The sequence below is a fragment of the Schistocerca cancellata genome, chromosome 5 (assembly GCF_023864275.1).
Source record: "Schistocerca cancellata isolate TAMUIC-IGC-003103 chromosome 5, iqSchCanc2.1, whole genome shotgun sequence".
NCBI classification, from domain to species: Eukaryota; Metazoa; Arthropoda; class Insecta; order Orthoptera; family Acrididae; genus Schistocerca; species Schistocerca cancellata.
In genome coordinates this window covers 680,212,073-680,229,495 of record NC_064630.1, presented here as the reverse complement: position 1 = coordinate 680,229,495, position 17,423 = coordinate 680,212,073, and the positions used below count along the sequence as shown (strand labels likewise).

The 17,423-nt window shown below is 41.6% G+C and overlaps 1 protein-coding gene across 1 annotated transcript in view; it reads left to right on the top strand.

Moving 5' to 3' along the window:
• The window catches only part of LOC126188118 (glucose dehydrogenase [FAD, quinone]-like), a 58,604-nt gene extending 43,924 nt beyond the window's left edge, over window positions 1-14,680 (top strand). Inside the window, exons 5-6 of the mRNA XM_049929590.1 lie at window positions 5,276-5,440; window positions 14,293-14,680. Of these exons, the coding sequence (XP_049785547.1) occupies window positions 5,276-5,440; window positions 14,293-14,553 (426 nt within the window). The 3' untranslated portion in view covers window positions 14,554-14,680. The remainder of the gene's footprint in view (window positions 1-5,275; window positions 5,441-14,292) is intronic.
• Window positions 14,681-17,423: the final 2,743 nt, after the last annotated feature.

Genomic DNA, 17,423 nt, shown 5'->3' with positions numbered 1-17,423 from the left:
CTTCTTTAAAGACGGTCCACATTATAGATTTTCTTATGTTACGAATCTATTTGAAGTCACCCCAGTCTACTAGTACGAGAACAGGTGCCATAGGTCGTCTTTCTACAGGACATAAACCGAGCCCATGTACTGCAAACCACTGGGACAACTATGGGCGCACTTCAGTGCTGTAATGCTGAGTTGCCTTGTTTTGCTGTAAGAAAGAACGGAAATAGCAACGTTCGTCCAGGAGTGACATGAAGATTTCATTTTCCAGAATGTCGAGATAGACCATCACCTTGAGGCCCCTTCAGTGAAAAAGGGACAAAAAACATCACCCTAAATCCCGCACCACACCATGTCTTTCTCGGCAGACTGACATTTACAGTCTGACATTCAGTGTGGATTGTTACCCATCCAATACCTGAAGTATTGTTTTTTCACTTCGCCATTGACATATAAATTGACCTCGTCTGGAATAAACAAAACGAGGAAGAATCTCGTGCCTATTCAGAGCGTACTCAGGGAACTGTACCCGGCGATCAGGATCGTCCACTGTCAGATGTTACAGCTTCTATAACTCGTGTGGTTGCCACATTTCAGCGCTAAACGCACATGACCTTGCCTTGGCTGGTTCCCATTTGCGCCGAGGCGCAACGGGTCCCCTCTGTCGGACTGCTGACTGGCTGTTGGCGCCTCTGCTGACGTACCTCGATTTGTTGTCGTCTTTGGTCATCCACACCTACTTGAATTGGCAACGGAACTTGTCCTTTTGAATTTGTTGATATGATTTGCCACGGTGTCATGAGTTATCTGCATACTGTGAGAGCCAACGGAATATGTTACTCCGTTCTTCCTTCAGTAATGGGATTTCTTTTTGGTTCCCCGTTTTGGAAACGATAAGGAAATTAGTCACCACTTTCACCATATGTTTGGTTACTTACAGTGTGACTCACACTATATAACAGGAAAGAAGATCATAAGTGGACTGAACCGTAAGATTTGGTATAATACTTGGGTTAACTGTGTCCAAGTAGACTGTTAGATTCCAAGCAACAACGAAAACAGGTATCCCATAGATAGTCTTTATAATTCTTCTACAGTTTACTTCGTTGCCCAAGATGGAGACTGAAACTTCGTAAATTAAGGACAAAGAACCAGCAGTTAATACTGTAGCACATTACAAGTAACTGCCAATCATAGATTCTTTACCAACTGAGTTCAAAGGAAAGTTAGAGTTTCGCGCATCTTAATATCTACGACAAAATATCCCATAAACTCTGAGTTGTAATATGGCATAACGTTACAGGTAAATTCAGTGGTACATGTCGGTACTGCCTATAAAATGTGTTGCGAACAGAATTATTGGTAAATAACTAATACATTGAAACTTCGTGCGAGATGCTGAAGTTTTTAAAATTATTTTTAGTGTCTGAGGCCCATGACCGGACTATTAGCGTGACTGCCTTTCTCGCCGCGGCATTAGGCTGGGGCAGGTGGCGAATGTCGGTCACCGTCACTTTCTACCTGGAGGAAAGGACTCCGGCAGTCGTCTGATAGCAGGCTCAGTAGATATAAGCCCTCTATGCAGGAAATGGAACGGAAAAAAATCCCCACTCATATCGGCACCTCCAAGGCTGGACAGTATCGCTCTACCCACTACATAACGGCGACCTGAGCAGTTGCTATAAAACCTTAGCGTATGTTTATACCTGCTGATTAGTTGATCAAGACAGCATCTTCGATTTTTAAAGAAAACCGATAGTTACACGAAATAGTGATGAACAACTATCTGTTGCTCTTCAGCATCGTTTGTCAGAGAATCTGCAACAGAGATAAGAGGCCGGCCTCGGTGGCCGAGAGGTTCTAGGCGCTTCAGTCCGGAACCACGCTCCTGCTACGGTCTCAGATTCGAATCCTGCCTCGGACGTGGATGTGTGTAATGTCCTTAGGTTTGATAGGTTTACTTAGTTCTAAGTCTAGGGGACTGATGACCTCAGATGTTAATTCCCATAGTGCTTAGAACCATTTGAACAGAGATAAGAGTGACTATCTCAATCGTTTAGTAATGTACAGGGTGTCCCGGAAATGTTGCGATAAACTTCGAGGGGCTTCACAGGATGTCTTGACGAACATATCGAGGACAGCAACCGTGTCCAGAAACATATTCGAACGATGCTAAAGAGCGTCGAAGGTAAATACACCGGCGCTAGGTTGTTCATTACTCAGTAATTGCTACTGACTGCCATTGTGGTGAAGATAGATCTAGCTGCTGCGTTAGAAAGGCCTTGTCTCCTATGAATGCTATGCTCTGTTGTCTCAATGGATTGTGGTTTGGACACAGGTTTCCATCTGCAGTTTATTTTCCTCCTGGAGTTCTCTAAAATCTCCGTTGTTTTTCGGTGTACAAGAGAGAAACAAATTGCAGCTGGAAATCCATGTCTGAAACCGTTATCCACCGAGACTAACAGTGGGTTGCATTCTTAGGAGCCGAGGCCTCTCTAAGCAGCAGCTAGTTCCACCCTGAAACTTCCTGGCAGATTAAAACTGTCTGCCGGACCGAGACTCGAACTCGGGAGATTTCCATTTCGTGGGCAAGTGCTTTACGTGCAGGAGAGCTTTTTTGAAGTTTGGAAGGTAGGAGACGAGGTACAGGCGGAATTAAAGCTGTGAGGACGGGGCGTGAGTCGTGCTTGGGTAGCTCAGTTGGTAGAGCACTTGCCCGTGAAAGGCAAAGGTCCCGAGTTCGAGTCTCGGTCGCACATATATTCTTAATCTGCCACGAAGTTTCATATCTGCGCACACTCGGCTGCAGAGAGTAAATCTCATTCTAGTTCCATCCTCTCCATTTCCAGGATACAAAGAACATTGCGACATGTTCGTCCGATGGTCCGTCAGCCTATGAAGATACGTTTGCTGCCACACTGGTTGCCCTGTTGTAGGCGCTGGCGCCTGTAATCTTAACGATCTGCATCGCCGTTAAATGACGTTTCTGGACACGGGATCCTACACTAAGGTGTTCCTCAAGACACTCTCTAGTTCTTCGAAGTTTGTCGCAACATTTCTGGCATAACCTGTATATTACTAAACGATTAAGATGGTCCATCTATCTCAGTTGCAGTTTCTTTGACCTACAGTTCCAAAGAGCAACAAATATCTGTTCATCAGTATTTCATGTAGCTGTTGGTTGAATTCAAAAATAGAAGTTGCTGTCTTGATCCTCTCAACAATCCCTCAAAGCTTGTTGTAACACTTCTGTGATACACCTGCACTTATGTATATACTCCGCTAGCCACCAAGCGATGTGTAGCGGAGGGCACAATTCGCGCCAGAGTCATATTTCCCCCACCCCTCCCCAACTCTATTCCACTCGCGGATCGCGCAAGGATAAAACGACTGTTTGAACGCCTCAGTACGAGCTCTAATTTCCTTTATATTGGAATGGTGATCATTGACCGATTTGAAAGTTGGTGGTAATAATATATGCTCTACATTCTCAGTGAAGACCGGATTTCGGAATTTAGTGAGCAGCCCCTTCCGCTTAGCGCGCCCTGTAGATTACTCATCCTTAGCGATTCAGGGTGTTGATGGCAGGACACATAACTCTGATACAGAAGATCTGTGCTTCAAATGTCTGTCTGCCTACCGAGATTTTAGCGTTCAGAGATTTCCCTACCCTGGGTTACGCAGAACTCATGCCTCATGCTTTCGCATCCCATATCACGAATAACTTGTTGTCGACAGAACGATATACGATAGTGTTGGGACATAAAATTAAATAAAAAATTTCAAAATTTCATGTAATATTATATAAAAATCAATTAGAAAAAGTATGAGTGCACAGAACGCTTTTCAGTCAAACTCAGAAACCCGCTGTTTATTTCTGCGTCATTGTATTTACGACAACCGCCAATTTTACGTATAATGAGTGATTGAAAGTTCTTTTCCACGGCCATGTAGTCCAGAACAAGCATTCCAGTCAGATAAAACGACCATGAAGCAATCATACCCCCCACCCCCCCACCCCCCCTCAGGTTGAAGATATCTGTTTGGTATAGTACCATGTCGTTCTGCGTGAGGAAGTCCGTAACTGACTGCTGCACTTCGTCGTCCTAAAGGAATGGTCGACTGTTCCTTTTTTTTTTTTTAAGGGACTGAAGACGTCGTAATAGCTTGGCGTGAGATCAGGACTATACAACGGATAGAACAGGTGCTCTTGAGTTTGCGTAACTTCTGCACGATGGGTGGCTGACACCGCTGCATCGTCGGCGCTTTTAACTCCGGTTCCCAGTGGTGCCACCAGCTTTCGTCGCCTGCAAGAATACGCTCTATAAACGTGTTGCCTTCACAATTGAAACTCGTCAGGTGCTTCAGCTAACCATTTATTCGTTTATCTTTTTGTTCGGCATTGAAAACGCAGGGTACCTACTGGTTGCAGACGTTACGATATCCTAATTCCTGCTGGATAGTGTGTTGCACGCTACCGAAGCTAATGTCGCGATCCTTGGCTATTGGAGGAATGGTCATGTACCGACGTGCCCTAACGGCTTCATTGTTCCCGTTAATGGATCCTGGCCTCCCAGATAGACGGTGTCTTGCATCCAACCGTGACCAACACGAACTTGCCACGCTGTTCCACAATGGTCCTTTTCGACAGACATGCTGTTCCACAAACATTCTTCATTCTCCGATATATGTCTACCGCTGTTTGTCCTTCGGTAGCCAAGAAAAGAATAACACCACGTTGCTCCTGTTTGGTAGCTCCTGCGTCGCCATAGATCAAGTTCCCGCATTTACCGCACGCACATCGGAAAGACACAAATGCCACAGTAATCCCTTGCCTACATGTCCCTGCTTGTATGGCTACATCAAAGTCGCGCTAGATAGCATATACGAGGCAGCAAGGCTTTCAGACGTAAACTTTTTGATCGTCCTTTGTACAAATTGCCTCTAATATCATATTAAATTACAGACGCAATACCGAAACCTACCGCCAGTTTCCACCTGCGGAAGTGTTGTTGGTTGCACTTACACGTATAGAAAATTAGATACAATTGGTTTCAAGTTTTTAACATTGTTGACGATGATATTAGTTTCTGGTGAAACCCAGACTCCAATTCGACACAGCAGGAAATCGGTAGAAGCTTTTACAAAGCAACAACGTTATCGAAACATTTCGTAAGTTTCGTAAAACTTATACCTGTATATCTGGACGATTATGTATTACAAATAGTTTACAGAAAGATAATCACCTTTTAAATGGTAGGATTTATATTTACGCATTTATTTTTGACAGGTAAAAATTCTTACTCTGGAAGCGTGCTCAGAGTACGAGAAGACGAGCAAAGAGTATTGGGAGTGTGGAGTAAGACATGTGGGCTACACCATATACCACCCCGTGGGTACCTGCAAGATGGGAGTCTCCAACGACAGTACGGCCGTTGTCGACCCGACGCTCAAGGTAAGCCACAAGATATACAATGTACCACTCAGATTCTTCGTCTGTTGAAATTCTCTGATCACCAAATATTTTCTGGTGCATGAGTATTTCTGCTCGTGAGTGCTATATCTGTTAGTTCCTCATGACTTACGTGTGCTTGTATAGAAACAATTCGAAGTCTTTGAGGTAGCTTACTTCCGTCAGTAATAGGTCAATAAATTAGTGATGGATCAATGGCGGCTCTTCGTGTATCGTTTCTAACATTATCGTTATTTGCAGACTTTGGCAATACCAAACGTGTTTCTTATTTGAGCAAAGATGTACCGAATGAGACTACTGGGGGAAGAGGTACAGAACCATATTAGTAATCTACGTTTGTATCAAAGATGGGTTGTTGTTTAGTGCCTGCATAATTTCACTTCCTTAATTCAATACAGGACAAGGGGATTACAGATTAAGAGGACGTAATTTAAGAATTACGATTTATTACGTTAGCAGGAGGTAGTAGATGTAAGGAGAATAGCAAAATTGTTCGTCTGGGACTGAGCTTTGGAATATGCTCCATGGAAAACCCGGAATAAGGGATAGTGACATCATTTCACATGTAGGGGAATAGAAGAAAATAAACCACACTAGACACTTCATGGAGGAAATAAAAATGGTAAGGTGACAGATAGGTGAGAGAACAAAAGCAAAATACCGTACGGATCCTTAAGTAGGAAATGGAACAGGTTACTAACACACCTCCCACGCCATATCGTGGTAGATCAACTATGAAAGGGAAAAAATGAAACCTACTCCTGTAGAAAAATACTAGACAGTACAAAGATGATTGGAGACGTGGTAAATGTTAACTGTGCTGTTAGTAAAAAAAATTAGTGTGTGATGAGCTTCAGTACTGTACTAAATCTATGGAAGAAGTGTTGATTTGCAGGAAGTGGAAAAGGACACATGTTCGGTGAAAATGGGCGCAACAAGTTTGATACTTCAAATAAGATCTTTTGGTGGTATTGGTTGGCTTATTTTCAATTTAGTACAATATTGAATTTGCTAAAATGTTATCATTGTACTGATAATCTTAATACGTACTTGTTCTGCGACTGGTCGGTATTCATTTACTCTCCTACCACTTAGCAACGAAGTCATTACACCAAAAGTTTATTACAAAATTACGCTAAATGTTAACAAGATAGGTTATATTATAACGACCATTACTGAAGATACTCATAATTTTTTTCCAACACTTTCAGCACTTTCCAACGAATTAATTAAGAGTTTTCTGGTTTGAATAAAGATAAGAGCATCTAAATGGCTGATGACATATAGTAAACATGTGTTCTTCGTATGAATAGCTACAGAATGTTGCAAAGAAGACATAAGGTAAATGGAGCTGTATGTAATACTTAACTGACAAATTTCTTTGAAAATGAAATTAAATGCCGTGTGGCAATGGCCTCGCAGCGGTTAGAGCTTATCGGCTGGTGCAAATCTTCTGGTGCACATTTGGTGGTTTAGTGTTTATCGCCGCTGCATCTAGATGGTGGGGCCCCGTATTCGATTAACGGCCGAGTCGGAGACCGAAAAAAATGTGGTTTCTTATGACTATAATATCAATGAGTTGGAAACTCAAACAAATACCTGAGTGGAACACATTGCAGCGATACGAAATCGAATGATCACATTGGCTGAGCCATGGCTAAAGTAAGCAGTAGACTTCGGTTTATTGGTAGAATACAGGGGTTAAAAAATTGTTCAAATGGCTCTGAGCACTATTGGACTTAACATCTATGGTCATCAGTCCCCTAGAACTTAGAACTACTTAAACTTAACTAACCTAAGGATATCACACAACACCTAGAATACAGGGGAAATGCAATTTGTCCGTACAGGAATTTGTTTAGAAATCACTTATGAGCCCTATTTTAGAATATTGCTCTTGTGTGTGGACCAATAGCAATATTCTAGAATAGGGCTCACAAGTGATTTCTAAACAATTTCCTTTATGGACAAAATGCATTTCCCCTGTATTCTATGTGTTGTGTGATGTCCTTAGGTTAGTTAGGTTTAAGTAGTTCTAAGTTCTAGGGGACTGATGACCATAGATGTTAAGTCGCATAGTGCTCAGAGCCATTTGAACCATTTGAACCAAATAGGACTAACACAGGATATTGGACGTATACGCAGAAGGGCAACAAGTGTGGTCACAGGCTTGTTTGACGAGTGAGAGGGTGTGACAGAGATGCTGAAGAAACTAAACGGACAGACACTTGGAGATAAACTATGCTGAGAAAGATTTTTTCAAACGGCGTTATATGACGACTGTGTGAGTATGCAACCATCCCTTACGTATCGCTCTCATAGGAATCGTGAGTACAAGATTAGGTTAATTAAAGCACGCACAGGTGTATCTATATCTACATCATTACTCTACATTTCATAATTAAGTGACTCGCAGAGGGTTATTAGAACCTCTTTCAAGCTATTTTTCTACTGTTCCAATCTGGAAACGCACACGGGATAAACGAACACATCAGCCAGTACCAGCTCTGATTTCTCTTTTTTTTTATTATTATGATCGTTCCTTCCTATGAAGATTAGCCTCAACAGAGTATTTTCGCATTCTTAGGAGAAAATTAGTGGCTGCACTTTCGTGAGATGGCCCTGCCACAACGAAGAATGAGCTATTTCATATATCATATCCGTTTCATTCACTCCATATTTCTCGAAAATACAAAACGAGCTGCCCTTCTTTGCACTTCTTCGATGACCTCTGTCAAATCTAGCTGATGCAGAACCTACACCGCACAGCTGTGCTATAGTAAAGGGCAGAAAATCAGTCTCTCCGCTTTTCATACGTGGATAGAACGGGAAGGAACTCTAAGAACACAGGGACGTCCTCTCCGCCATGCAGTTTATTGTGGTTTGAAGAATAGAGATATACATGTAGTTGAAGATGTACACCTGCATCAGGCGGCGGAACAAGTCCAGACTGAGGTCTACCGGCCAGTAATGCATGTATGATCATTTCATTTGTCCTCATTAGAGTACTTATGGAAAATGAATAGTGTGGTCCAGATACGATGCACCTAACCTGCGACGGACACAAACAGAACGAGGTTACATCTCCGCATGAACCTCTACATCTACACTCCTGGAAATTGAAATAATAACACCGTGAATTCATTGTCCCAGGAAGGGGAAACTTTATTGACACATTCCTGGGGTCAGATACATCACATGATCACACTGACAGAACCACAGGCACACAGACACAGGCAACAGAGCATGCACAATGTCGGCACTAGTACAGTGTATATCCACCTTTCGCAGCAATGCAGGCTGCTATTCTCCCATGGAGACGATCGTAGAGATGCTGGATGTAGTCCTGTGGAACGGCTTGCCATGCCATTTCCACCTGGCGCCTCAGTTGGACCAGCGTTCGTGCTGGACGTGCAGACCGCGTGAGACGACGCTTCATCCAGTCCCAAACATGCTCAATGGGGGACAGATCCGGAGATCTTGCTGGCCAGGGTAGTTGACTTACACCTTCTAGAGCACGCTGGGTGGCACGGGATACATACGGACGTGCATTGTCCTGTTGGAACAGCAAGTTCCCTTGCCGGTCTAGGAATGGTAGAACGATGGGTTCGATGACGGTTTGGATGTACCGTGCACTATTCAGTGTCCCCTCGACGATCACCAGTGGTGTACGGCCAGTGTAGGAGATCGCTCCCCACACCATGATGCCGGGTGTTGGCCCTGTGTGCCTCGGTCGTATGCAGTCCTGATTGTGGCGCTCACCTGCACGGCGCCAAACACGCATACGACCATCATTGGCACCAAGGCAGAAGCGACTCTCATCGCTGAAGACGACACGTCTCCATTCGTCCCTCCATTCACGCCTGTCGCGACACCACTGGAGGCGGGCTGCACGATGTTGGGGCGTGAGCGGAAGACGGCCTAACGGTGTGAGGGACCGTAGCCCAGCTTCATGGAGACGGTTGCGAATGGTCCTCGCCGATACCCCAGGAGCAACAGTGTCCCTAATCTGCTGGAAAGTGGCGGTGCGGTCCCCTACGGCACTGCGTAGGATCCTACGGTCTTGGCGTGCATCCGTGCGTCGCTGCGGTCCGGTCCCAGGTCGACGGGCACGTGCACCTTCCGCCGACCACTGGCGACAACATCGATGTACTGTGAAGACCTCACGCCCCACGTGTTGAGCAATTCGGCGGTCCGTCCACCTGGCCTCCCGCATGCCCACTATACGCCCTCGCTCAAAGTCCGTCAACTGCACATACGGTTCACGTCCACGCTGTCGCGGCATGCTACCAGTGTTAAAGACTGTGATGGAGCTCCGTATGCCACGGCAAACTGGCTGACACTGACGGTGGCGGTGCACAAATGCTGCGCAGCTAGCGCCATTCGACGGCCAACACCGCGGTTCCTGGTGTGTCCGCTGTGCCGTGCGTGTGATCATTGCTTGTACAGCCCTCTCGCAGTGTCCGGAGCAAGTATGGTGGGTCTGACACACCGGTGTCAATGTGTTCTTTTTTCCATTTCCAGGAGTGTACATACTTACTTAGCAAATAACTTTGTGGTGTGTGGTGGAGTGTACACTGTACCACTACTGGTCATTTCCGTTCATATTCCACCCGCAATCAGTCGCTGGAGAAACGACTACGTATATGTCCCCGTCGGATCGCACCTTATCTTCTTAGTTCGTGAGCAATATGTTCAATGGCGTTAGTAAACTCGTTCTGCTCTAAGCTGGAAATGCCTGTTCTGTATATTTTCTGAACAGTGTTCCTCCAGTGATTCATATTTGAGTTCACGAAGCACCTTTGTAGCACTCGCATTTTGATCGAACATACCAATAAAAATTCTAGCTGCACACTTCTGATTTGCTTGAATATTACACCGACATGGTGAGGTTCCCAAAAACTAGAGGTGTCTCTTTTGTTGGCCACATGGTATCGATCATATCGCTTTGCAACGTTGTGTCCTGAAATTTTTCACAGTGACTGTGTGAATCAGTACACCACTAATACTATAATCGAGATTTACAGGATTATTTTTGTTACACCTCTGCACTCTGAACATTTAGAGTAACCTACCGCTCACATATCAAATAGAAATGCTAAGTCATCATATAACCTTCTACAGTCATTCAATAACGATATTTTCCCGTATATTACAGCTTCGTCAGCAAAGAGTCGCAGATTGCTGCTGATCCTATCCGTCAAACTGTTTACATACAAAGAGAAAAGGATGTTACTATCACTCTGTTCTGGGGCAATACCGGCGATACCTTTTTCTTTAATGAACATTCGCCGTCACGGACAACATATTAGGTTCTGTTATTTATGAGGTCTCCGAGCCACTCACATGCCTGGGAACTTATTACGTACGCTCGGACCTTCGTTACTAGTCTCTAAAGCTTCTCGAAAATCTAGGACTGTGGAATCCGCGGGTTGTTCTTCGTCCATGGTCCGGACGATATCAAGTGAGGAACGGGCAGCTGAGTTTTGCGCGAGCGATGCTTGAAAAACAGTTCTGATTTGTGGACACAAACGTTTCCGTGTCAATAAAATCTATCATATTCGATCTTAGAATATGTTCCAGAATTCTACAGCATGCTGATGTTGAGGATACGGGTCTGTAATTTTACATGTCCGTTCTTTTATGCACCTTATATCCAGGTGTCACATTCGCTTTTTTCCTGTCGTTTGGGACTTTGAGCGTGGCGAAAGATTCGCTATAAATGCAAACTAAGTAAGTGGCCAGTGCCATAAAGTACATTCTGTAAAACCGAACTGAGATGTTGTCCGAACCTGTCGACTTACTTGTTTTCAATCTTTCAGTTGTTTTTCAACGCAGATTGACGTGTCTCGGTTGGCTCAAAGAGTTACGCCAAATAAGCGTTATGTGAAAGCTCTATGTTTTGGTTTACTTTCAAAAGGTTTATGTAATCCTATGAAGCAAATGCCACATAGACAAATTTCAGAAATTCCTCTGTACATTAACAGTTGTCAGACATATATAATTTCAGTTCTTTCAGTGTTAATGAGCAGCTTTAATTTTATAGAGTGGCCAAATGTTGTTGGGATGGCTTAGTTTCGTCCCCCTTTTCTCCGAAAGAGAAACTTTAAGTTCTTGCTAGTGGAGATCACATTCGTAATTACTCTTACTCTCTTATTTTTCTTAAGTGCTTGGTCACGAGGATCTTCTTAAGATAACAACTGTATTGGGGCGCTGTGATTAGTATGCCTAATTTTAACAGTTGTTACGCTGATATTCGCGGATGCACCCTAGACGTGATCGTAATGACAGGTTTCCGTGCAACAAAAAATTTCCTGCCTAAATATGGATTTGCTAATAAAGTAATTCCATACGATAAAAAGGAATAGAGGTATGTGAATTATGCTACAATTCCGACACCCGAATAGCTATAGTCAACAACTACACGTAAGGGCTTGTGAAATCAGGCATTCGGTAGTAAATGTAATGTTTCACTTCCAAGTCAAGTTATTATACCGGTATATATTCTTACGCAGAGATTTTATTACGTTTAATATGTTTACTTTCTCGCAGGTGCTACTGATTTTTTTCATTTTTAAGCTTCTGAGTTCTGCTGTGTATAAAATTTATTTAATAAAATATGTATTATTCGTGCTTTACATCTACTGAAAACCCTGCAGTATTTTGTTTTCAAACTATTTCGTTTATTGTTCCTTCATATGTGACGTCTACTATACTTTATTATCTATTTATGTCACGGGGAAAGATAATATCTTGCTTTAAAGTGTGTAAAACAAACAAAAGAATAAAATTTTCTCCACCAGTTACGACGTCGGTCGTTAATACCTCCAGATGTATCGTTTGTGATAATGTATTTTCCCAATCTTTAAATTTGCTTAAATGCATGCTGTCGAACGCATTAGACCTATTACAATAAGAAATTCTCGGTAGATAAAAACATAAATGTGTTTCACGCATCACCCAACTTTACTCATTATCAGAGAAAGTGTGACCTAAGAGTCAAGATATACGATATCCCATCGCACGATTCCTTACTTTATTTTAGTTTACTTGAGTTATCAGTTTTCTGTCTCGTTTGGTTTCGCTCATCCTTGCTTTCTTAAAAGGTGTTCTATCATCCTGTCCTTTTTTCTTGTCAGTGTTTTCCGTAAGTTCCTTTCCTCGCTGATTCTCCGGAGAATCTCTTCATTCCTTCTGTAACTAGTCTGCCTAATCTTCAACATTCTTCTGTAGCACACTTCTGAAAACTTCTATCCCCTTCTTTTCCAGTTTTCCCGCAGTTCACGTTTCACTACCTTACAATGCCGCGCTCCAAAAGTACATTTTATCCTCAGATTAAGGCATATGTTCGATATTAGTAGACTTCTCTTGGCCAGGATTACCTTTATGCCAGTGATAATCTGCTTTTTATGTCCGTCATGGATTATTTTGCTGCCTAGGTAGCAGATATCCTTAACTTAATCTACTTCGTTGTCACCGATGCTGGTGTTAAGTTTCTGCTGCCATTACTTTCGTCTCTTAATCCACATTGTGTATCAATAAACTGTTCATTCCATTCAAGAAATCCTGTACTACTACTTCACTTCCACTGAGGATAGCAACGTCATCAGTGAATCTTATCACTGATATGACTTCACCCTGAATGTTAGTTTCATTCTAAAAACTTTTGCGCGATTTAGTCTCAAAAAATATATCTGAACAATACACAAGTAAGGTGCGTACAGTGTGAAGACTTAATAGTAGAATGTGTTGTGAGTAAACGATGGTTTTTGGTCGATACTTCAGCTGGGTGACTGACTTTAGAATCCCATGAAGAAATGCACAACTAGAAACCGTCATCACGAGTTCCCGCAATTCTGAACAGTTTTTGGAGTTGTCAGACACGAGGCCTTTTTTGTGCAGCATTTGTGGATATGTCGCTTTCTACACTTTTATGTACTTTATTACTTATTAAAGCTTTCTGAAGTATGTTCTTAATTGTACAGAATTCTATGGTGAGAAAAATCTTATTTATTTTCAGAAGTATTTAAATAACACGATAGCTAAGCCCTAGTTGGTCAGTCTTGTACCATCTTGCACCTTAAAACAAAAGAAGTTCTTTTATCAAAGCACAGGTAACAGTTGCAAAGGAGCTGAGTTTCTTTAATGTCTTTAAAAGTTTACATGTGTCGAAATTGGAACTTGGTGTTAGTCTGCAACAGGTTCTGTTACAAAATGCATTCAACTTTGAACTTGGTTTTGTTTAATAGTTCTTCTAAATTTATTGTTCCCTCCTGATCGTTTTCGTATATTGCAGTAATATTGTTATAAACGATTAATACGGGGTTGACAAGATTTTCTCGATAGGTACGCTTCTAAATTTCAGTTGAATGTTTGTTAATAGGTGTATGACCATATTGTCCTTCGGAACATGCTTTCAAATTTGAAAAAATAAATTCTTGAATAATTTTTATAATTTCGGAAACAGACGGCAGCACATAGAAATATTGAATAATAAAATATATTAAACTAATATTACAGGAATTGGTAGTAGCGAAAGTCTGGACAGTGTACCAAGACAACACTCTGTTCCACATAGGTGCCAGAATGTTACAGAAACTGAACAGCGAAGGAATCTATTTCCAGTAAGACTTAATGTGTGAATTGTACACAATAATTTACTTTTTGCTTAAATTATTTACAAATTTGCTCTTGCATAAAACCTTATTGAATGGCGAATTGCATTGTCTTAGCTTTGAATCGCTGGTCTAATGAATCGTGGACACCTTGTAAAGGTGAGGAGCTTTAAACCACTGGAGTTCAGGTTTCTGAAGCGGGCCTGTCCTGTCACGCAGGTCCTTGGCGTGGAAGGCCTACGTGTTGTGGACGCGTCGGTGATTCCCAGCACCATAAGCGGCAACATCCACGCCGCTGTCACGATGGTCGCCGAGAAGGCCGCGGACTACGTGAAGAGCGACTGGAGCGGCCAGCAGGGCTCGAGCACCGCCAGCCCGCCGCGGAGTCGGCAGGGAAGAACTCAGCAGAATCGCCAGCGAAAGCGGCAGGGAAATCATCAGAGAAAGAGGCAGGGAAAACACCGTGGTAATCGAATTTGACTTCTCGCATCAACAGAAACGTTGGGACGATGCTCAGTATCGGTCTGACATAATTTAGCTATTACTGTAATGAGAACAGCGAAAATAAAAATTTTTCAACATGCGGATTACTGAACACTTTCTGTTTACTGATTTGTTCTAGCTGGGTAAGAGAAACGTAAAACGATTTATTGCCCTTAACAGTATTCCCAAATTGTAAGGTCTGTTCGTTTCCAGACAACCTTTGGGAAAAGTTTATGGAGTTAGTTTCATTCTTTTCGTCTAAGATCTAACGGGAATGTCCTCGATACTGTCATTAATCATGCTTGCAAGGCTAAACCTATAGTATTTGTGGTATTTTGTAAACACCGTTCCCACATACACTCCCTCCTGCTTAATGGTATGGATTTGTTCATCTTGCTAACAGCATCTTTTTCCACTGTGTAATTTCATATACACGTATGAGTATGTGTATGTGCGTGTGCATCCTACACTATTTGTCCTTGGAAAAAACTCACTCTCTCTCTCTCTTTCACACACACACACACACACACACACACACACATGCACACGTCCTTATTTATTTTTCCTGGAAAGTTCACTCTGAATTAATACTGATACGTGTTACATACTGGAGTTAAGGATAACGTGGAAGGGAGGACTCATCAATAAAACTTTCTTTTCACACAATCTATGTATTTAACAATATATGTACTGTGTTTTACAGATAATCGAAGCATTTTACCATCAAATTTTCTTTAACAAAATGAACAAATTTGCAAAATTAATTTGACCTTAAACCTTAACTTCAATAACCTTTTAATCTTTGCAAAAGAAATCTGAAGTGCTGTATTGCAAAAACAGCAAACAATATGACAATGATTACAAGACGGCCGAACCTGCAGCCCTCCCTTTATCGGATAAAATAGCGCTGTTTACTACCGCGCTGGACATAGTCAATCTTATTAAATGTCCTTCTACAACACATGAAAACTATATAAGCACCATTGATGACAGGGGTGATTCAGCTAATCAAAATAGATGGCTTTTAATTTGAAAGCTGTATGTCGAAAGGTTCGGGGTTAAGATGCGCACCTTTGCTTAAAACAGATTAGCAAACAATATGACAATGATCATCTTGTGGTGCTGTAGTTCTTTTTCTTACGTCCATGTTCGCTCCGAAAATAGGACTAGGAATTCTGCCTTATGCAAGACTCCTTTTTTCTCTTTTGTCTCACCCCAAGGCAAAAAAAAACTATAATGGCATATAACTCAATGAACTATTTTTGGCTTATAAAATAATACCCAACTACGTAACGATAACTGTACACAACATATCATCAGCAGCACATCAGAGAAAACGCAAGGCTGAACTCATGTGGATAAAGCAATAAATTCGGTCTTTGTACTCCAAAAAACAGTCTCTGAATATTGAACTATACGGATTGCATATAGAACTAGCATATCACATTAAGTATCCACCATTTTGATGAGTTAATGTACAGTGTTACAACATACACAGATACCATAATAGGCAGAAAACAGACAATCCATCAAAAGAAATTCACCAGAATCTAACCACCAATACAGCAAACACACCTTTCACAAAAAAAGTGATTAATTTAACAGACAAAATAATCCAAACAAGAAAACAGCCAACTTGAAAAGGGTCTCAAATGTAACAAACACAATAGTGTCATACAGGACAGTAGAAAATGTCGTAGCAGAAACTGAACACATCTCTAAGTAACAAGAAAAGGTAAACACACCTGAATTCAGCGAAAATCTGACAAGAGAACTAGTTACTGAGGAAACAAGAAACATAATCATAGAGAACAAAACCACCATACAAGAAAACAGAAGGACTGCTGAAGAAAAACCCTACAGAAAACTACAGAACAAATTAACACAAGCAAATGCCATTATCACTAAATCAGACTAGGGTAATTCAACAGTAGTCGTGAACAAACAGAAATACATTGACGAAACATTAGAATTCAACCAAATCAACAACGTCACAGAAGTAAGAAGTGATCCAACAAACCTATACCAAAGTAAGTTACAGAAAACCCTGAAAAACTTAGAAAAAATTTTCACAGAAACACAGATTAAAAGCATGAAACAGATAAATCCCAAGGCCCCCAACCTAAAATCATTGCCTAAAGTTCACAAACCCAGAATACCTGTAGGTCCATTGATAAACTTTCCCAAAGCACCAACATACTACTTAGCAAAACACAACACACTCTGCTACAGACAATGTACAAATACACAGAAAACAGAACGCTAATGAAATGAACTGACTTAATAGAAAAAAAGAAATATAAACATACCAAATACAGCAACATTGATTTCATTTGACACAATTTCCATGTACACACAAATCCCAACATAAGAAATCACCAACATCATAGTACAAAACCTCCAACTACAAGGGAACATACCCACAACAAACATACACAGAAATGTCAGCCAAACTCTGGCTCATCAAAGAGCGAAACTACTTCACATTCAACAACAGATTTTACTCTCAACAAGATGGACTACCCACTGGATCCCCAATCAGTAGCCTCCTAGCTGATATTTTCCTCAGTCAGATAGGAAAACAAATCTTTGACAAAATAGTAATACCAAAACAGTATAAAAGAGCAATATGGTACAGATATGTAGATGACATAGTTTGCTTAATAGATGAACCACAGCCTAGCATAAAAGAACTTCATGACAAAGTAAATTCCATTCACCCACAAATACAGTTCACTGAAACACAAACCGATGAAAAACTTAATTTCTTAAATCTAACCATGTACAAGAAAAACAACCAACATGAATTCATAATCTACAGAAAACACACTATCACCAGCACCATTATTCATATCCGATCCAGTCAC